The sequence below is a fragment of the Plectropomus leopardus genome, chromosome 4, assembly GCF_026936395.1.
Source record: "Plectropomus leopardus strain MGB_pleo_1.0 chromosome 4, ASM2693639v1, whole genome shotgun sequence".
NCBI classification, from domain to species: domain Eukaryota; kingdom Metazoa; phylum Chordata; class Actinopteri; order Perciformes; family Serranidae; genus Plectropomus; species Plectropomus leopardus.
The window spans coordinates 11879682-11902138 of NC_142179.1; the positions used below are offsets into that span (position 1 = coordinate 11879682).

Consider the following 22457-nt stretch of genomic DNA (forward strand, 5'->3'; position numbering starts at 1 on the left):
CACTGTGTGTAAACTTTATTCCTCTTTCTGTATGCATGACTTGTGCAGATAAAGGGAGTGCTTCTTCATGTGCAGCTCAGGCTTCCCACTTTGACAGATCAAAAGTTGACACCAGAGCTCAGTGTATCATACAGGGGACTGTCGGACTGCACGGGAAGTAAACAACTAAACTGTCACCTGTTTGGGCAGCCTTGCCTCAAGACTTTGCCATTTATTAACCTGCTGTTTTTGCATTTTGTCCTTTTTTTACAAAAATTATTATGCTTTTTTAAGACTACAACAACACACTATAGACAATACATACGGTTTTCCATAATATTTCACTTCTTTGATTAGTTAGGTATTTCAATATATCTTAAATTATACAGTTTTAAGTACAATAATGATTATTCTTTTGAACCAACCGGCACCAGGACTTGAGCTTGTGCCCCCCCCCCCCATTGTTTGCCTTTAGAGCTTCATTTTCTGTTAGTCAGGTGAGAAGGTTTCATCGAACATCGCTTCATTTTTGACACAACATTAGTAATATTTGATATATTTGAGTGTAACATGAAAATTGTGCTCCTGGTTGCAGCATTATAGTTTGGCAGCACATGCACGGACTACAGCATATAGCATTTTTATCATTTCTTTCTTTTGTCTTTTTTTCACAAACATCCTGAAACTCCATTCAAGTCTGAAAAGTCAACTGACGAGATAAACCGCTCTGACCCAGCGAAAGGTTTGTGGCTGCAAGGGGGTGGAAATTTCACTGAGTGTCTCTTGGTTTGGTGACATATCCCTCGAAATCTTTAGAGGCTACACACACACACACACTCACACACACAGACAGTACCGTAACCTCATAAAGAAGTGTTTTTAGTCCATATACAGCAAACACTTTGTACCTGTAGTGAAAGGACAAACAAAACTATTGCACAGTAACTGTCTGTCTAATCAGCGCATGAGACAATTGTGAAATTAAACATGAACAAATGAGCCAGTTTTTTTGCCACCTCTTCAAAGTATATAAGGCCGTAGCAGTGCTGTAGGAAAGAGGGGGGAGACATCCTCCCTCTACTCCTCAGAATATTCTCTTCCTCATCAGTGCTGAATCTCTAGGAAAATAAAAAATAAAAGAAGCTGCTCTATGGTTAATAAAGTCTACATGGAACAGCAACAGGATAGAGTGGTTTGATGTCACTAATTTTATCTTCGGTTTGTTAATTCCTCTAGGAGCTGAGAGGTGACTTCATGCTGTGTAGATCAGTGATGCAGTTAAAACGTCCGAGTGGAAAGGGGGGAGGCAGGGAGGGTACAACAGCCTTGAGGGGCCAGTCCTTCTGAAGTGTGTGGAGAAAGTAGAGATGACAGGTTTCTATTGCAGTTTCAGTGGAGTCTCATTGGGAATGAAGGCCCCATACAGTTTCATGGATCTTCACCTGCCATTTCAGACCCAGAGCAGCATGGTTCAGGTCCAAGGTGTGTGATTGTGTGCAGGGGAGAGTTGGGGGAGGGGAGGGTCAGGCCTCTACATGTTGAAGCCGTAAGCAGGTGCAGCGGGGAAGCCTGCAGGGGCGGTGGGGTAACCGTAGCCTTGGTACGCTTGCTGTGGAGCCACTGTAGCAGGAGAGGCAGGCAACATCAGCTGCTGACCTGATCACATAAACACACACAGGGTTACATAATGATAGAAACACTTTCAAGCTTATTACCAAAACTGATGTCTTTATCATCTTTGGTTTGTTTAGTTAATGAACATTTCTTTATGTATATAGTAAAGCTTTAGTGAAAATGCACGTTTGGGAAGTACTGAGCATACAACTGGAGCATACAATTTGTTGAATGTGGCACCTTTTTACTCTAATTCTTCAAGAATGTTTTAGCTTTTTGGATTCACCATTAAAAGCATGAAATTAGCATTTTGTGGGTGAAGTATTCCTTTTAATAGTGATGTGAAACAAATCTCTTTTTGGGCACCAGAGGAGTGTCCTCCTGATTTGTCCAGATTTTGTGTTTAAATTGTGTTCATGGTAAAATGATCATAGAATAAAAGCCCTTACTGAATAACACAATTGCTGCTGGTTTCTTCACAAACAGGTGTCTCTGCTCATTTTGGCTTAACTTGGTGGGAAGGCAACATTCATTCTTTGTAATTTCATAAAATGTAAAAACAAAAAAGGACATTATTGCAAAGACACGAGACTGCCACTATAAATGACAAATTTTCCTTCTCAGTCTGATTTTGGTCTGGAAAAAGATGACAGCAGCAGAATCTGTTTTACCAATAACTATATGACCAAGTTTGACTACAACATATTTGCCTTGTGTTTTTAATCTCAGTAAACTGCTGGTTACAGTCATTCAATCTGTAAATGTTTGGTTAATGTTGAATTTCAACACCAACAGCCAGGTTTTACTGACAGTTTGAGCATACAGATAAATACTTAAGTTCACGCCCTGCTGTTGTCACAGTTGGAGGCAATTTCCCCTATGTAGGAACCACAACCGTATGTCTGTTGGTCTCTCTGAGTGACATGCTGCCTGTAAACCTACCAAACACTATCGGCTGAGGTTCTGTCACCTCCTCTTCAGTTTTCCTTTGGCTGTCTGCCTCCTCCAGTTTGTCCACCTGAGGGCAACAAAGAAAAGAGGTAAGATCAGATGTGGATCACTCACACACTGTGCAGAACAAAAGAAAATCTGATTTTAAACAATGTAGGTATCCTACAGAAACCTTGTTATTCACTGTGCTCAGGCTATTTATTGAACTTAAATTTAAGCAAATATTTTAAGTGAAAATTACAAAACATGCCAATTTTCCTATTGGTGATATGATATAAAATAATGCCAATAAAAAACAAAATATTCAGAATACTTTTGCTGGTCATCTACAAAGTAGTAATCACAGTGATGTGCCACCTTTATTTAAATTACAATTTAATTAATGCACTACAAAAGACCATAAAGTCTAAATGCTTTAGTTGTAAGACTACGCTAAACTTTTACATTTATATAAAACAAATAAATACTTCCAAACCCACTTCTGAAAGACAAAACTACACACAGTCGTTCACAGTGCAGCTGAGGTTACCTGGGAGAGGATGCCATGCAGGTTTGTTGAGAAATTCTAATGCAGCTTTCAGTACATATGTTAACTCAACAATTAAAGGGTTCATTCAACCAAATAATAAAAAACAAAATAGCCTCTGGTGGTATCTAACCATGCCAATAGAGACTGCTGAGACTTTTACTCCAGCTACCACCCCAATTTAATAAAGTGAAATTTCATTTATGCTGCCTGAAGCACTGAAATATTTAATTTAAAAAACAAATAAAAAAGCAATGTCTCTTTTCAGATACAGTGTCATCGTTCATCATCAAATAATTCACATGCCTCATTGTTGACAGTTGTTGCTATTTTTCACATTCACCAGAAAATGGTTTCAGATGAAAACTGTTGACAACAAGTCCTGAGAATTATCATGAATAACAAGATAGCAATGTGTTTTTTTATGTTTTCAACACCAAAAATAAAAGCAGATTCACACCAATTAAACAGTGCCCCAAAACTCAGCAAACATTCCATATCTCATGGTTAGATACCACAGGGGGATTTTTTTTAATATTTGGGTGAACTGTCCATTTAAAAGTAAATCATAGAGGGATTCAAGGTTAAAGAAATATTACAGTGTGTATTAAGTAAAGGAGAAGCTACACATGCCTATACGCTGATGCTACATTTCCAGCCATTCACTGTTAACAATCTTATATCAATAAATGACAGTCACAGCTTCCACATGCATCCTGTAAGAGTTTCATTGAGTGTATTTCATTCTGCTGCACCTTATAATAAAGCTACATATTAGAAGCTCACAAGTTACGCTCATACTTTGCCAGGCATTCAGTGTTTGTGCAGTGAGCTGGTTGTAGTGTCAATATTCTTTGAGACTAAGTGCAAAGAAATAATCAGGCATTGTGCTTGGACTGTGGAGAAAGCTGAATAACAAAGGTTTCTGATGCAAGTGGAGATTTTTTAATGGATCTGATGAATTAATGTGGAATAAAAGGTGTAAGAATTTCTCCTGAGTCATAATTTCAAGAAAATAAGAAAAAAAAGAGGTTAAACGACACCTTTAAAGCACTTTTCTGTATGACAACAATATATTACATAGAGTGTAAAGGAATTAATTATTTCTGAGATGCAGATTTGAAATACAGTATTCATCTAATATCAATGAATGTTATGGTATTTTACAACCTGGCCCCTGTTTTCCCATGTTTTTGTTTCTAAGTGACTAATATGACTAATAGGAACAACAATTTCTTAAAATTGGGCCAGCATTAAGTGAAGCCAGCAGCAGCAAAACAGGCTGCAATATAACCACTCAGGGCATGTACACACCGGCGATTTTTATTTCTAATAAAAGTGTTTTTTTGCCACAGACAGGCTCAGATCCTAAGTGTCTGGCAACATTATAGAAGGGTCCCTACAGAGACAAACTTTTTTTGTTAAAGAGTAGGATCCTATTAATTTATTAGAAACAGCCCCGAAATCACCATCGCCAAACTAACCAGACTGTATTTGAAATAACAGTCATTTCAGTGAGTATAGAACCAGCAGATTTTCAAATCTAACTACACAAATTGTGGATCTATTTCAACCAAACGAGAGTTGTTTATTGTTTGAACAGTGGAAATGAGAACCAAGATTGTTTTTGTGATTTTAAATTTGTTTCTGTCGACGCTGAATGAAGAATGTTTAACTGTTTATTCAAAAGGAGTCTGGTGGGTTCGATGATGGTGATCATGGGGCTGTTCTGGTTAAAGAAAAACAATTAGTCAATGAGACGTAAAAACATGGGGAAGTAGGGTCTGAGGTAAAAAATACTAAGCTTACCCTTTTGGTATGTATTCAGCTACTTCGAATTAAAAATAGCTGTTACTTAACTTCCTGGATGGCTCTGTCATTTATGCAACAAAGCATTCGGTGTCTTGAAAATAAACTGTTCAACAAGCTGAAATAAAAAGTCTTAGAAAGACGGAGGAAAGGGGACTCCATACCCTTCAGTTAGTGTTTGTATCCCTGAACTGATCTAACTGTTAAATAAATGAAACTAATACTTGTTAACCTGGAGTTAGAAACATGGGGATGCATCTAACAAAGCTATAGTGGCTAGCTCTTCTGATATTTGAAGATGATTAGCCAAGTGGATAAATCTGTTTTTCTCATATTATTCCATATTGTACCAAACATCAATTTCATGATTTTGCATCAGCACAACTGAAATTGTCAAGATTTTTTATTTTTTTTAAAATGCCACGAAACACTAGATGCAGCCCCAAGAGCAAGGAGTTAGAGGGTGAGAGGTATCTGTTAGGCCAGGACAGACTAATCCTGAAGAACAAGATGGTGCACAGGCTTTGGTTCCAGCCATCAACACAGCAGTCCAAGACTTTTTCTTAAGACTAAATTATACCTCCTGGGTAAAGTGAAAATCTGGAAATCGGTTCAGCTATTGACCACAAAATGCAGACTAGCTATGGGTTTATAGAAAATAAATTATAAACAACCGAACAGTGCACATGTTGAATTATTGTAATCTCTCATCATCAACACCCATCTTCTTTAAAGGAGCTACATACAACATGTACAAGGGGCCTTATGCCTCTAGAGCAATGCCTTGGATTGGTACAGTGTTATTACCATTTATCTCCATATAAGCACATTGCAGAGTAGTGGCGGTTAGTTAGCCATTGGAGTACACACACAACATTGTCTACTATTATAATAAACAAAAAAACTCAGATTACAGCACTATACTCTATTCTCCAATATATCTTTACATACCAAGCAAACAGTTGTTTGCTGTTACATTATTGCTCTGAATGTTGTTTACAGCTCCTTTAACTGTAGCAGCAGCTTATAATATTTCCAATGTTAACATACTGTATATTCTTTTATGTAGTGGTTTTTAAACCTCATAGTCACAAACTTCATATCTCTAATCAGCTCCACAGTATAAAATTGTAAAAGAAGAGGTGCTATTTCAGATTGCAATAAGCTATTTCCACACTTAGCCTGTTGATTTTTGTTTCCACTGAGAATGAAAGACAGCAGTGCTCATCATGCTATTACCATTTTTCATATTTCCATGAATTTGTTTCTGCTTCACTGCTTAGAGCATTTATTTGAAAAGGAAAATTCATTAACCCTGTACCAACGAGACAATGAGGTTCCCCAGGAGGAAAATTTAGAAACTGCTTCCAGCAGATAAAACTCAAAATGTATTAAAAACATGTTTGTGTTGGTGCTGACGTGGAACAAAAGCCTGCACACACCACTACAGCTCTCCAAGACCAGAGCTAGTTAGGCCGTACCCAGTCTACAGTCCATGCTAGGTTCCTACATCAGAAACCTAAGAGATAAGTTACAACAAATAAAACAGACAGAACACATAGGAGAAATAAAAAAGAGGGCCAGAGACCGTCACCTTCGCTGCAAACTCATCAACCTGGAAAAGAACCCAAAGAGATGACCTCAAGTGACCTCACATGTCTGCAGGTCAACATTTTAGGAAATCAGGATGACCACACGGAGCTCACTGGCAAATAAACTTAACTAAAATGACTTAAGAAAGCCTTATCCGTGTAAATTAAAATCCCCTATGTCCACCTCTCACCTGTCAGAACAGGTTACTACAGGAAATTAAACAATCTAAGAAATACAAACCAATATTAGTACACAGTAAAATTAATTTTTCATCCTCTGAAAAAATACACAATAAATAAACCTAATTTAACATTAAACCAGAAACTAAAAATCAACAATAAAGAATATTAACTCTTTTTTTTGTTCTTCAGTGGAGTGCTAACCTTTGTCAGGTACTCTCGCATGACCTGGATGAAGTACGGCATGGCAAAGTCCATGATGTTGTGCCTCCAGGCCAGCTCCAGCACCACGTCAGGGTGTAGCAGGTCATAGGAGGCGAACAGGCAGGCAGCGAAACACTCCTTCCTACCTTCCTCCAGGAACCACTGGAGCAGAGTCTCTGCCAGCTCTGCATCCTTAGACTCTGCAGCGTACAGCATGGCATCCTGGGAAAGTCACAAACACAGTATTATTCAATAATACAGTAAAGCCTTCATGCAAGGTTAAGAGTTTGTCTAATCTGTTGTTTGTGTGAAGAGATGAACACTGGCATGATTTGCTTCTCCTGTCTTTATTGATATTAATTGGTCCACGTATCTACGGTATCTCCAGATATAAACAAACAAACAGTGCCATCTATAGGAATATGGCAATACATGTAAGACCTTTACTCAAAAGTTTGTCTTTCTTACCTTGTAGAGTTTGTCCTTCTTGCAGAGCTCTACACTCTGTCTCCAGCGGTTGTTGCCTTTGTACAGGTAAGCAGCGATACGTCTGAACTCAATCAGTTCATGTTTCTCTAACCTCTGCGCCAGGCCAATGGTGTCAAAGTTGTCATAGGCATCGATGGATGCTCTCAGGCCCTGTGGATAACACACAGGATGAAAAAATATGACATCACAGACCAAAAAGTGAGAAAAGGATACCTGAAGCAGTCAATTTCTTGTTACTGGACCTCAGAAATGCAACCTAGTGTCTACAAAAGCTGGGTAAAATTATTACTATTTAACTGTAGTATATCAAATGTGCCCCTCAAATGACCCCTACAACATGCAAGAAATGGCTAAATTATTGAATATTGTTAATATTCCATGATCAACATCAGTGACATAACGGCTAACAGACCTGGTAGTCTTCCTCCTCTGTCAGCAAGTTGTTGAGGGCTTCGTTGACGGACTTGTTGTTGTGATTCTGGACAGACCTCAGGTAAGGCTTGACCAACTTCAGCTGGTTCACCTGTTTGAGCAAAAGCAACACAAGTCAGGTTAACCACATACGGCACGACATACTGATTGCAAAGAAAAGGTTTGGCTGACCTCGCCTCTGGTTACCTTGCTGAAAAAGGTGACAGCTCGGCTGTGGTCCAACCGCGGAGACAGAATGCTCAGCAGGTCATTCAGTAAGAGCGGTTTGTATTCCAGGTAGAAGGTAAGAGATTTATAGTACAACTCCACATTGGCAACCTGACGAGAAATAACGGAACATATAAACATCGCAAAAAGTAAAGATGTTTGAAATGGAAATGAAAAGCTCAGACACAAATACTTCTGTTCTGTTTACCTTAGCAATAATGTCCTTGAACAGCCCTTCTTTCCATGCATCTGTTGGATGGGACATCATTGTGATGGCAGCATTGTCAAACTCCTCATATTTATCGTAAAGGAAAACCAGCTCCGCCCATAGATGAGACTGCTCCGCTGCACGAAGGACCTGGTAAATGCATAAAACAGAACAATGTAAACGTCATTCAGGTCAAAATTTTGTGTGGTATGAAATTTATATATTATGAAGCCCCTTTCTCAAAATCAAAAAGTGATTTCAAGGGGCAGAAAAACACCTAAAGCCGGGCTCAATTTACCCCTGATTCACCCCTCCCTACTAATGGAGGAAAAATCCAGTCTTGGACCTTGATCGTTATCGATTTTCAGCCCAGATTATCTGGTAATGTGTGGGGTTGACAGATCCAGTCTTAGACTTCCTGGCAGACTCATCAGAGCCGCCCCGAGAATTTTAAACACATTCGATTTTTTAATTTGTAACATCACAATATGTCAGTAGAGGCCCAGCAACAACAGACAGAAAACAAACAACTCAAAGAATCTCCTGAGCTCATAATTATTTTACTTCCAGGATGCTGATGAGAAGCAGAAGTCTTTGCGGGGTAATAAATCAAAGGAGTTCATGGCACACAGGCAGCCTCCTCCTGTGTGATGAACTCTTTGATTTATTAGAAACGACAGAATTGTTTTGAAACACACACACACACACACACACACACACACACACACACACACACACACACACACAAACCTACCTTAGGGATGTTGACTCTGGACCAGAAGAGCTCCAGGTGCTCCCTCATCTTCTGAGGTTTGAACTTTGAGTAGAGAATGGCGAGCTCGGTGAACATGCCCATGTGGGCCCGCTCCAGACCCAGCGCCGCCTCGAGTAGGGCAATGAGTTCCTCAAAGTAGCCACGGTCCTGATAGTAGCTGATCAGGTCCTCCAGCTCGTCAGCGTGGATCACTATGTGAAGGCCGCAGATTTGTGCCAACCGAAACTCCTCCCCGTCAACACACGCAAAACACACCTGATGATCGAAGAGAGGAAATTCCTGAAATTTTCTGTCCGTGTTCTTATAAATGAGAATCTACAACTAAACTGGGTAGCAAAACGTTGAAAGAATCTTTATATTAACAATAACAATAATCTGATTTGTTTACTAGAATTCAAAAACTAAGTAAGACTAGAACCGTGCATTTATAGCTTATATAATGTGGGATGAAAAAGATTCTGTTTATGACTTGAGTGCATTAACACCATCAGAAAACTCAGTTTTATGGTACACTATATGGACAAAAGTATTGGGCCACCTACACATTACACTTACAGGAGCTTTTATGACAACCCCCCTAAATCCATAGGCATTAATATGGAGCTGGTCCCCCCTTTGCAGCTATAACAGCGTCCACTCTTCTGGGAAGGCTTTCTACAAGATTTTGGAGTGTGTCTGTGGGATTTTTTGCCCATTCATACAGATTTTATATGCCTGTGGCAATGGGACTGAATTAAACACCTGAATATATGCATAGTCAATATGGCACTAAAGTGATTAAATTTGCATTTAATTACCTTCTGACTTCAGCCAACACCAATAGTACCAATGTTTGTTTACTTTTCCAAGTGTCCTTGTATTATTAGTCAGATATATCAGATATATTTCCCAGTAATATGTTGTCGTTGAATGCTCACAAAATAAATTTGCAATCTATTATAATATGGTGATGTGCTTTAATATTTCAACACTATGCAGTATGAATTACTAATTGATCTTAAAATATGCCGTATCACATCTTGACTTTTTAGACAGTCTAATAAAAGATGATAGCGCCTTCTATGATGGAAGTAAAAGACTATTAATAATCCATAAGTAGACAAAGGCTTGTTGAATAGAGGATTTAAACTTTTTTGTGTGTTTTGTGCCAGTTACCTCCTTCCATGTCCGTGTGCTGTTGGCTTTCCTGGCACTATCCACAGCTGCCTGGTACTCTCCGAGGTGGACGAGTGTGGATGCGAGGCGAGCAAAGTTGGAAACGTTGTTGTACAGGAGCTTGGCTGCTTCATACATACCTTCATCATAACATCTATCGCCCACCTGGAGAAGGAAAGAGACAAATTAGCAGATCAACATGCAATTAGTAGCAAGTGTAAGGAAAAGAAAAATATGCCCATTCTGCAAAAGCTACTCTTAACATCACAACTATGATGATGTTTTTCTTACCTGCTGTATGTGAGCATTGTTCGGCCCACTAACAAACTCTTCCAGCTCAGCCAGACGATTTGTTTTAGCTAAAGCGAAGATCAGCTCTGTCTCTACGTATGACTCTCTCGCTTTCTTTCGAGCCATCTGGAGGAATTTAACCAAGTCCTCCCAGTTATCTGCAAAACACAAAAACCTTGAAGATCAACTCGGATGAATCACAACAGAATGACAATCAATATGGTGTACAAAGGCTTACTGTTCTTGCTGGCTGCATTGACCACCTCCATGTACGCTGAAGGGTCAACGGCTTTGATATATGAGTCAATGGCCTCCTTGACCAGGTCTCTTTGTAGCTGAGCTCTGGCTAACTGGCTCCACACTGCAGGCTCATTACAGCGCTCAGCAAACTCATAGGCACGATCTAAGTTCCCTATGTGCTCTATCAATACCTAGAGAGGAAAGGAGAAAGGTGTATTGTATGATCTGAGATCCCAAGTATGATAGACAAATATTCAAACCATGGAACTTGTTCTTAAAATAATAGTATCAGTGCAGCTAGAGCAGTTTATCTCACCTGTATGGCTGAGGTATTAACATCAAACTTCTTAAAAATGGCAAACGCTTCTTCAAAGAGCTCATTGCTGATGGCAATATTGGCGATGTCTGGAGCATCGTAGTTGTCTAGCCTGTTGATGTACTCCATCACACGGGTGCGGTCCGCCTTGATGGCCGTCAAAATCAGGAGGTTCTGGAGGTTTCTGAGAAACAGGGGGATTATCAGAAAAATGACAAGTTATTTTTTAACATTTTTATGATGCCTAACAAGCTGTGAGCCTGCTGTACCTGTGTTCACTGAAGACAGAGTTATCCAGTACAATCTTCTCCAGCAGCTCAATCAACTCGTTGGGCAAATCTGCAGTCATAAAGGCTTTGACTGTGACTGATACCTCCTCCGGGTCCTGGGTCTCTGACAGTGCTGTCTGCACCACCTGAGAGGAGACAGACAACATTTTTTTAGATTTTCAATTCCTTTTTTTGCCTCATCTACTCACGTCTTAGTCCTTCTCACCTGAGATGCGAGTGGAGGAAGCAAGGAAGAGACTCAAGGTGAGATGAGTAGAGGCAACAGATATTTCACAAAATGAGACATAGGTACTTGGAGCTGTTGTCTTAAAGCAACTTCAATTACATATAACATCTAGCACAGCTGTGATTATGACTCTTTTATATATCACATGTGCCAAAAAAAAATCTGTAAAAGATACACCTGTGCATTTTCACTTATAGCTTCTCCAGCAAGCTTCCTCACTCCTTGAGACGCATTTTAAGAATTAAAACATCCTTTAAGATGATGTACAGAGATTGACATCCGAGTCAAAGGCAGAAGGACGGAGGAGGGACTTGGATGCACAAAATAAACGAGAAAAGCCTCTAACCTGGTCAATGAGTTGTCTTCTGAAGGGGTTATTTTCTTCTAAGACGTTTGCCCAAAGCTCTGGGTCTTTCCGTCGCACCAGATATCGAGCCTCACTCTTGAATAACGAGTTCTCATTGCACACCTGAGAAGAAAAGACACAAAGTAATTCAAGATCTATATACGTCAGAATTATGTAAATTATTATCTAAATACTACGTTATGTAATCTACACACTTTGATGAGGTCCAGGTCACACTGTCCTCTCTCATAAGCCACGCAGGCCAGGTGAGGGTCTCTCTTCTCGCAGTATTTCCCGACCACAGCACTGTCATAGAATGGGTTCTCTTTCAGGAAGCGCTCAGGGGTGTTGTTGCTGTCGATGTAGATCTTCGCTAGGGCATTGTGGGTAGCCGGCTCCTCACACCCTTCATGGATTCGGGACTCCAGCCATGGCAATAGAAGTTTTAACCTGAGAGGATAATAAAAAACACATCGTTTACCCAACTCATATAATCATAAGTATTTAGAGGAATCTGTAGAGTAACATGCATCAGTACTTGATGAAAAATGTTCTCTAACTCTTGATCCTGGTGGCATTAATCCTTATTGCTACTTTAGTGTACTGCACCAACACAACACTAGATGGCAGTGTTGTGTATTCAGCAGTATCATGGTAAACTGTAAGTGTTTATGCTCACATTCATTTTTTATTATGGAGCTGTAACGATAGATTAGCTTCACTGTAGCTCATTGTTGTAGCTTCACTGGATGAGAGGGAGCTCTTTATTGAGCATTATTGGGGTACATGCGTAATACAGAGTCTAACAAAAGCCCAGAGAAAATCAACATTGGAAGCAAATCATGTAACAAAAGTAAAATATTTATTCCAGCTTTTGTAATGCAGAAACTGCCAAGTATAAACTGTGCAAAAGACAAACACAAGAGCCTGCATATTTCTTTATATTTTTAGTTATCTGCAGATTTTAGTCACCTCTGTTTGTCTTTCACTGCTGCGTGTGTGTCCCTGGTTTATGGACATCAGAGGCTCTAATAAATATTTAAATTTCTGAAGGCAAGGTGCTTCTAGCATTTTTGAGAAAGAGATGATTATTTCTTAAGTCAGTACTTATTTTTTGAGTGGGATCACCAGTCTTTTTATTTTAGCTGGTGCATTTTTTCATTACCGGAAAAAAAATGTAAGATAAGAAGTAATTCAGTTAGACCACAAACATGTCTTGCAGTGTATTTGTTGTTACATTTTAGGTTTAGGTTCAATTAAATACCTATTAGGTACCTACAGAGACATATAGTGATACTGTTGCAATAGGTACCAAGTGACTTTAACAGACAACTATTAATCAGATGCTGTATCCAGTGAGACATACAGAAGCAACTACACAAGATGACAAGAAATAGTAGAAGCCATTTATTATTTGCTCTCACCTGTTCCTCTTCTCTACCTCCTCCACCAGCTCATCAGTGGAAAACTGCCCTCTGACCACCATGATCAGGTTCTTAATGACGTCCTCAGAACAGTCGACATCTAACAGACCGCCTATCACCACCGGTAAACGACTGGGGTTCACCTGAAAACATGCAAAATAAATTCTAAATAAAGATGTCCATATGCAGCCCAAATGGATTAGGTGGAAACCAAATATGTATAAAGACCCAGCAGAAGCCTTGATCTTACTTTCTGTACATAGATTTCAATGTATTTCTGTAGACTGTTGCGGTAGAGGTAGAGCACCAAGTCATGGACGAAGTCAAAGCGATCACACACAATGATGAGAGGAAGCTGGTCTGTTAGCTTTGCCTCCTACGAAGAGATGAAACAAGATTGATTTGTGATTAAATTGTATGAAATGGTTCTAAGTATTTCACAATATTGCTACAGAATGAAAAAAATCAATCATTGTTTTACCTTGAGGAAGTTTTTAACCCTCTCCGGGTCATAGCAGTTGCTCTCTCTACAGATTCTCTCCACTTCTTTGATCTGGCCTGTTTTGCAGGCAGCCTGGATGTACTTGAAGTGAACGTCAGGCTCTTGGCTGAAATTCACAATCGACCCAAGGAAGTAAAACAAGCCTTGAAAAGAGATGGCAGGGGGAGAAACAGCACAAAGGTCAGCTCAATCTGGGATGACTTAAAGCCAAAATTGAACACACTGTCTTCCTTTAATCCAGAGGTGCTCAAAGTTTTGATAACTGAGTGGCAATTTAGCAAGCCAGTATATGACTGTGGGCTGCACGGGGAAAAATGCAGTTGTGAGCTGTCCACCATTATCAACTGAGATGTTCCACTGAGATGCAACTTGTTACAATGCAACCAACAGATTTTTACAAGTTGTCATTCTTATGAAATACAGGCTGCTGAAAGTGAAAGTATTGAAATGGACTGCAGTTAATTAAAATATAACGCATGCATTTCATATCATGATTGGGGGACACTGTAATATTTCTGCGGGCCACTATTAGCCTGCATTTACCTAAGATGACCTGCACTCATGTGTGTGACACCTACCCTCATAACTCTTGAAGGATTCAAAGAGCTCCACTAATGCCTGAGTCCCCAGCTGCTCATGATACTTAGACGCTACCTGGACACATAGCTGCAGGTTCTGCCTGATGTTAGCCGACAACATGGCCCTTAAACACTCCAACGAGTCTTCTACTGATAAAGAGCCAAAGAAGTTCACCAGCCACTAAAATGAAGAAGAGGAAGACAGGGAGAAAGTGAGACATCAGAGTGAGTAGGGAGGAAGGTGAAAAGGCATTTTCACACATCATCTAAAAAAATCAAGTAAAAAGGAGCAGCTCCTGGGAGAGTGGTATTCACAGGCGTGACTGAACATCCACAGGCGTACCTCAGGGTTGAGCAGATGTGTGTGCACCACGGCTCGTTTGATATCATACAGGTCGGTGTAGTGTTCAAGAGCCCTCTGCAGCAGACCTGCCTTCTCGCACAACTGAGCAACGTGGGCACGGTCATAATGTGTGAACATCTGGTTCCCCAGGATTGCATCTGCTACCTGAAAGTTCACACACACATGAACACACAAATCATGTGTTATATGTTATGTGTATATTACCAAAGGTAAAGTTATTTTTATAATCAGGACAGTCATTCCGAGTGTTCACCTGAGGGGCATGTATGAGGTTCATCTCAAGCAGACGTGTCTGTAAGTGTCCTTCGGCGGGGCGGTTGTTCTTTAGAGCATCCAACAGGAAGGAGGTGCACTGCTGGATCAAGTTGCCCTCCATGAACACATCTACGATCTACCAAAGGGCAAGAGGGGAAAAAAAGGAATGAAAAAGCAGAACAATGAAAGGTAACATATTAGATTTTTGAATGCCTACCATGTGTGAAATATTGTTTTGAGTTAGCACGCATGGTAAGATTAGAGTCACACACTATTAAATGGCCCCCAGCCAGATGTTTCAGCTTTTCATAATAAACATCTGTGGAGGCTACAACCAAAAAAATGGGCAGGCGTGTTCAAGTGATCAACTTCTCTGGTTGACTTTGGACTGAGCAGAGTGATGATGTGGCTTTAAAAGGAGGAGGGGGTCACTGACTCAGAGAATTCCTGGCATTGCTGCCACATCTGGAATAACAGAGATGGAGGCTCCCACACATGGCACTTTGTGTGTTTATGTGCATGTGTGAGGTTAAACGCGAAGATGTTTTTTGAAAAAGATGGAGTATCACTGTGTGTCTGAAGTGAGTGAGGTGGTCATGTTGGACATGCATTACCTGGTTGATGTTGGCCAGCGGTTCCTCATCCTGGACCAGCATCTGGGCAAACTGCAGTCCCTGGTCAGGATTGACCCGCATCACATTTCTGAGCAAAAACACCCAGTCTGGGGTGTAGCCGACCTACAAAAGTGCCATTGATAAACCAGATAAAAATGTAATTCTTTATTCAGTAATAATGAATTCATACAAAGATACACATTGTATTTTCTAAATATACAAACTCTCAGTAAATCCAGAGAATAAATATGTCTTCCATGCAAAGTTAAATAATGTAAATGAAAAGAGAAGTCATTCGTACTCGCTGATTACCTTTTTAGCATACAGCACTATCTTCTGGAATTGTCCGGTCTCAGCAAAGCACTGGATAACCTTGTTGGGGACGTTAGCTCTGAGGTAAACACTAAGTGCAAGGGTGGGATCAGAGGCCTTCACCAGGTCTCCCAGCTCCTCTGAGCACTCCAGCTACAACATATATACAATCAGTTACTGACAGTTAAAGCCATTCAATGCAGGATTTTCCTCAAAAACAGTATATAAATTCATAGAAAAGTAATCCCTCTAAATGTGTATGTTTCTGCCCTCTACCTCTATTTTGTATTTTGTTATCACTTCAGTGTGTTTGGGACACTTATGGGTGTGTAGCCCCCAGTCAGTAACATCACACAAGTGAGGTGACTTTAAGTACTAGAGGCACACATTCAAAAAGATGCTACAAAAATCACGATCACAGCGCTGAAAAAACACAAATAAAGTGAGTCAAAATGCCAAGTATAGTCTTGATTTTCTGCCTGAGCCTGATTGGGCCAGACCTGACCTGCCAGGTTCAGACAGGGCCAGGCTGTAATTTATCAATGTTTCCCCTCTTTCAAGATAACTTGGTCAGCAGTGTTTGCTTCTGCCTGACATGCAGTGGGAGACGTGTGTAACATGCAGCGGAGAGTGATAATTGTCATCTGCGCTCTGCTCATTGCCATGGGGGTGCTGCAAGAAAACGTGTCAGCCCTTAGCTTGTGATAAAATGTTTTAGTTTTTTTTTTAGAAGAAGAAGAAATTTATGTTTTTATTGGGCTAGGGCCAAATATTGTTGCCGTGGTTTGGCCTCAGGTTGGGTTTGGACAGAGTATGTGCCAGTTCATGTAAGGTTGGTCCTGATTTTCAGGCCCAATCATAGCTCTGAGGCTAGACAGACAAATCTCATTCCAAAAGAGAGTGAGTCTGGGGTTAGCCTTTAATTTCACTTTTGCTGGTGAGCAGCAAAGGAGGCGATAAAGAGCAACAAAAAGTTGGTCTGTTTTCCATTGGACATGTAGGTGCTAGCAATTACTAAACCTTGTTAAGGTATCAGCTTTTGTTCGGTAGGTTGCAGTGAATGTAAAAGCAGTGCAGAGTTGTGGGGACAAGTTTGAATGCTGTGTTTACGAACATTAACCGAGAATTCCTGCATAGCATACCTCTACTGATCATTGCATAGATGATACTACATGGTAAACAAGCAGCGCTTGTAAGTTAATTTGTTCTAATCTGGTCCTACCTTGTCCTCCTTCAACCACTTCTCCAGGAGCTGCTTGCGGCCCTGCTGCAGGACGGGCCTGCACAGCTCCAGAGACTCAAACTTGTTGAGCTGGCCTTGATCCAGCAGAATACCAAAGTACTGCAACAGTGGAGAGGCCTGACCTGGCTGGGCTGGGACACTCTGAAACTTACGGATGGTCTCTGCTGTCCGCAGGATACCCTGAGGTGAGGAAGGATGGCGAAGAATATTTAGTGGACCCTTTGGACTCTTTTGGTGTTTGAAGTTTTTTCGAATCATCACCATATAAATAGTCCACAAATTGATCTACAAATGTAAAAATATATGCAAGCACTTTTTCCTACAAATGTTTCTGAATGTTTGCCAATGCATCTGGTTCATATTAGGATGTGCAAACACGAAAACGTAGCAGTAAATACAGGCGTACCTTTGGTGCTGATGCAGCAACCTTTGCAGCCTCTGAATAACTTCCCTGGGCAAACAGAGTATTAAACTTCCTGGCAAAAATTTCCTCAGCCCCAGCAAGATTTGACCTCACAGCCATCCTCAAGGCTAGATCAGGGTTCTGCAGGACGTTGGTGGCATAGTTCACAATATTTTCCTCCTCAACACACACTGACAAGACCTGCAAAAAACAGAACAAACATGTAAATACTGCTCAAAAACAGACAATTTTTATGTCTGTATTTTTTTAATGCCCATTTACTGCTTGTTTCTCACCTGTCCCTTCTTGTTGACCCCAATAATTCCTGAGGTGGCTTCATGCGGGGCAGTTACAAAGATGGTCTCTGCACTGATTCGGTTCATGTAGATGCACACTCCAGACTCCAAGTCATACAGGTGAATGTAACCGTACTTTGTAATCAAATATATTACACCGTGCTTACTACCAATCTAAGGAGAAAGATCAGACACAGAGATTTTAAGAATTCATTAGTCACCTTTAGTTTAAACCTACAACTTATGATTAGCAGGGGTTTTACCTTACCTGCATAGCTACAGGAAAGTCTGTCTGGGCCTCTGGTGGGAAGAACACGTCCACTGCTTTCTTAGCAAATGGCTGATTTCCTGCAGCTGGCTGACCAACTTCAATAATGTGCAACTGAAGGAATAAAACCCACATAAAGAAATGATCAGGGTAGGCAGACAACAACATTAAAGCGATAGTATCAACACAAAGGAGCTAGTCTGTTGACCAAGAAGCATGACGCAAAAAGGTTGTTTTTATCCTTACTACCTTTCTTTGCAAATCAGAGCTCTTTGTTGAAAGACTAAATACACTGTGATAGCATCATGAGTGAAATCCTTGTGTACAGTCTGAGGGCCCTCACCTTTCCCCCTGCCTGTGAGCGCACAGCAAAGCAGAAGAGGGTGGACGGTTTGGCATTTCCCTCCACTTTGAACTCCCCAAAGGCAGCAGCGTGGCCCTCGATGGGCTGGGACACTTTCCTGTCAACAGAATACAGCTGCATCGCCCCGACCACACGGTTTTGCTGCAGGACAAAAGCAAAGAGCAAAACAAGAAATAAAAAAATAAATAAATGGATGCATAAAAGGCATTAATTAACCATAATGTTTAAATTGTCAGACAACAAAGATGGTTTGAGGATCAAGTTTCAAATACTCACACTAGAAATGTATTAAAGGCCCTTAAAGATTTTAAAGGAGCTGTATGCAAAATTCCTAGCGTTAATAAAGCAGCAAACCACGATTTGTTATCTAAATATATAGTAGACTATTGTTGCATATGACTCCTTTAACATAAATATATATATATATATATATAATTATGAGCTTGTTTCACAATTTATATACTTCACAATATATATATATTGTGAAACAATATGCTCAATCTGAACTCTTAAAAACCAGCTCACGCCACAACAGTGAGAGAAAGTCTTGTTGATGCTTTGTTGATGAACTTGGTTTGTCGATGCTTAATTATTTCCAGTATTTGTAGAAAGTCAGAAAAACTGTACTATTTGAATTTATTTTAATATGATAGAGATGGTTAAAGTTGTTTATTTGAAAGTTAGATATTGGTCCAGCCAGGGATCTTTGCTGCTTGCAAGCAAAATCCTGGTAATGAGAAAAAACAGTCCCTCATGTAACCCTTGTAAAACCATCACTTGTACACCTATGTTTTTGTGCAGTGTAAACAAATGAGACAAATTGTTAATTAGTGAACTTTAAAGATGCTGGTAAACCTATTTCTGTCGAGGTCAAAGCTCCAACAACACTTGCAGTATTTAGAACAGCTTTATTGCAATAAAACTTACTGGAGCTTCGACTTCTTCTGATTTATATGCCTTCACTGTGCACCTTGGTAGTAGTTGAAGTTGTGCCAGAAACCCTCACTCTGTTTCTACGGGCCTATTTTTGTATCCTTGAACAGAGCCAGGCTAGGTGTTTCCCTCCATTTCCATTCTTTGTACTAAGCTAAGCGAACCAAATTTCTGGATGCAGCTTCATATTTACCATACAGACATAACTGTGGTATTTAACTACTCATCTAACTCTCTGCAAGAAAACTGCATCCACAGTGAAATTTCAAAACAATGGGAAAACAAGTGAATGTCCTCTTCTTCCTCCTCTTTCAGTCTGCAGCCAATAAAATCATCCTTGAAAAGTCATGTCTTTTAATATCATTCCAATTGCACTGCTAAACATTGTCCCTTTCTGCTCCCCATCATCATTTACGCAACCTTGTCTGCCAGTGCAGGGTATTTCAAGATGTTTAATTAACATATTTTTCTGTTTCATTCGTCAGATTTGTGTTCAGAGAAAAAGTTAGATTTTGGCTTCTGCCACACAGCCAGTGACCCTATCTGTACAAGCTTAATTCATCATTTTCCAAAAAGCTGTTTTCCCCATCCATATTTAAATGTGAATATTTCTGCATTTATCAACTCTGGAAGAAGAGCTCTGTTTTCGCATGCAGGCTTTTTTGTCCTATGAGGCTAGATAAGGGATCATAAACAATGATAAGTCATGCTAATTCATACCTGTGCAGAAATCCCTATCAGCAGCAGCCACTTCTGTTGTTCGTCAGTTCTGTAGTTGATGATCTGACATCCGGCCAGACTGGCGTGCCGATCGAATACTTTAGTGGGTTGGGAATCCCCCTCCATGCTCCAGTGAAAGACGGCCGTATCTGTCACCAAGGCAACGGTGTTTACAGATATCCACTTCCAGAACATGACCTCCTCTGTCATTGTATGAGCCTTCACCTTACTCTTCATCTCAATGTTGAAGATCTGCAGTGTCTTGGCAGCTGAGGGAGATAAATAAAACAGAGAGAGGGAGTGAGAAGTTGAGTCCAGAGGGTGGAGAGAGCCTCACCCATCAGTTCACCCAAAGCGGGGCTAGGTTAAGTAACCTCTAATCAGAATCAGGATCCTTTCACACAATTAATTAAAGGGTAACAAATTAACGATATTTCACTCTGGTTAAAAAATACTGCTTTTGCTTAAGGGTCTTGAATGTAGGATTTAATAGCATCTAGCATTGAGGATGCAGATTGTAACCAACTGAAACTTTTTTCATGAGCCATCTACAAGAACTACTATGGTTTACACATATAGGAGAAAAAGCAGTCCTATCTAGAGCCAGTGTTTGATTTGTGTGTTCTGAGGTACTACAAAAACAATGCCCTGAGGAAGACCCGCTCTGTGTGTAGATATAAATGGGCCATCCTAAGGTAACAAAAAACAAAAATGTATATAAACTAATGAAAACATAACCTACTTACAGGTTGTTTTGTTTTGTCTTCATAAGCTTGTAGTACCCACCCCTTTTCCCAAACTACACTTGCATTGGCCGCCCATACATTTTGATTTTTGAAATTTAGTCTGGTATTTTTTTTTCCCTGTTTTTCCCTGTTCCAGCCAGCTCATTCAGTTCACCCTAATTATTAAGAAAAGCATATTAACTCATCTATATCTTGTGGTATCTAGCCACACAGAGAGGTTTGGCTTTATCTGCACAGGTTTTGTGATATCTGTCTCTGAAATGTCTGCTGCCACTTCAGTGCAATTCCATTGAAATGACTTTTTTTCCCTCTTACCTCTAATTGACAGTTAAGCATATCAAACACGTTTGAAGGAAGAACATAACTACTACTATGAGTAATCCACAGGTTTGACTGAATGAACCACACTGAAACTAAATAGGATTATTTTATCTGGGTTTTTTAAACTGTTGACAACATGCTCTGTGGATCATTTAAAGCAACAGAGATGACGTTTCTTTAAAGAGGTGATGGTGTTGAATTTTATATTATTTTATGTAAACACTGTTCAATATTGTGAGCACCACACAAAAAATGCCATTCACCTCCACTGTAATTGGAGAAATCTAAGACAAAAATATCTTAAAACCTAAGCAAATTATATATATATATATATATATATATATATATATATATATATATATATATATATATATGCATAGCTGGATACCACGAGGATAAATATTGACAAAGGCCATAAACACTAACTGACTAAACTGAGATATCACATGTTTGATTGAGCCGCATTAATATTCTGGTGCTCCCAAATATTGTTTGTAGTTCACATATGACCAGTAACAACCTCCATTTGCTGATAAAGTTACAGAGATACAGGTGAGTTAATGCATGATTCAGGTGACTGTTGTACACACCACCATCAGCACACACAGCTATGATGATACATTAATGGCATCCTTTATATGCAGCAGGGAAAAATCTGATGTGGCTGCTGCCAGCACACGCTCTCACAGGCGTGCAAAGACACACACACACACACGGTGCCCAGACTCTTTTCAGTGAGTAACATCTGATGATGCGTGCCACGTAAACACTACCAGCAAACAACAACTCATGCTAACATGTATGATTCTCATAAAAGTCAGATATGTGCCCGGAGGTTAAGTTGGAGCAGAGATGAGGCAATATACTGGCAGTGGAAGTCATTTCTTAACAGTTTTCTTTCTTTGGATTGATTAGTGGTCAAAATAGCTCTGCATACTTGAGAGGGGGGATGTGGGAAGCTTTTATGAGAGAGACATGGCTACTGTATAATAACAACAGAGTGTAGAGCGCGTACACAGACAGAAAGCAACTCACCGTCTGAGAAAGGACAGATAGCAAGGGAGAAAAAGCAAAAGTGTCAATCAGGTAAGAAAGAGGAGACAGATAGACAAGAGAGAAAGGGCAAACGGGGGCATATAATCCTCAGAGGGAGGGAGGGGGGAGGAGGGAGAGAGAGAAGCATTATAGGCAAATCATCCTGATCAGCGCTTGTGTTTTTGCTCTAAGGGCTAGATTTAGTGGCAGGAAATCAATTTGCACAACCAATTTAGTACATTCAGGCAA

General features: G+C 40.0%; 1 protein-coding gene across 2 annotated transcripts in view; it reads right to left on the bottom strand.

Moving 5' to 3' along the window:
- Positions 1–2: 2 nt before the first annotated feature.
- The window catches only part of cltcl1 (clathrin, heavy chain-like 1), a 31658-nt gene continuing 9203 nt past the window's right edge, over positions 3–22457 (bottom strand). The window contains exons 3-32 of one of the 2 annotated variants that reach the window (XM_088076554.1): positions 20107–20375; positions 18433–18594; positions 18090–18203; positions 17822–17995; positions 17529–17726; positions 17102–17302; positions 15880–16032; positions 15568–15690; positions 14952–15089; positions 14678–14842; positions 14335–14515; positions 13736–13899; positions 13505–13630; positions 13255–13397; positions 12046–12280; positions 11831–11953; positions 11238–11383; positions 10969–11152; positions 10651–10843; positions 10413–10570; positions 10122–10286; positions 8946–9221; positions 8192–8341; positions 7963–8094; positions 7757–7867; positions 7324–7494; positions 6856–7077; positions 6468–6494; positions 2536–2611; positions 3–1635 (exon numbers count right to left, since the gene is read on the bottom strand). In XM_088076554.1, coding sequence (XP_087932680.1) covers positions 1511–1635; positions 2536–2611; positions 6468–6494; positions 6856–7077; positions 7324–7494; positions 7757–7867; positions 7963–8094; positions 8192–8341; positions 8946–9221; positions 10122–10286; positions 10413–10570; positions 10651–10843; positions 10969–11152; positions 11238–11383; positions 11831–11953; positions 12046–12280; positions 13255–13397; positions 13505–13630; positions 13736–13899; positions 14335–14515; positions 14678–14842; positions 14952–15089; positions 15568–15690; positions 15880–16032; positions 17102–17302; positions 17529–17726; positions 17822–17995; positions 18090–18203; positions 18433–18594; positions 20107–20375 — 4805 coding nt within the window. In that variant the 3' untranslated portion in view covers positions 3–1510. The remainder of the gene's footprint in view (positions 1636–2535; positions 2612–6467; positions 6495–6855; positions 7078–7323; positions 7495–7756; positions 7868–7962; positions 8095–8191; positions 8342–8945; positions 9222–10121; positions 10287–10412; positions 10571–10650; positions 10844–10968; positions 11153–11237; positions 11384–11830; positions 11954–12045; positions 12281–13254; positions 13398–13504; positions 13631–13735; positions 13900–14334; positions 14516–14677; positions 14843–14951; positions 15090–15567; positions 15691–15879; positions 16033–17101; positions 17303–17528; positions 17727–17821; positions 17996–18089; positions 18204–18432; positions 18595–20106; positions 20376–22457) is intronic. The other variant, XM_088076555.1, reaches the window with a different exon arrangement.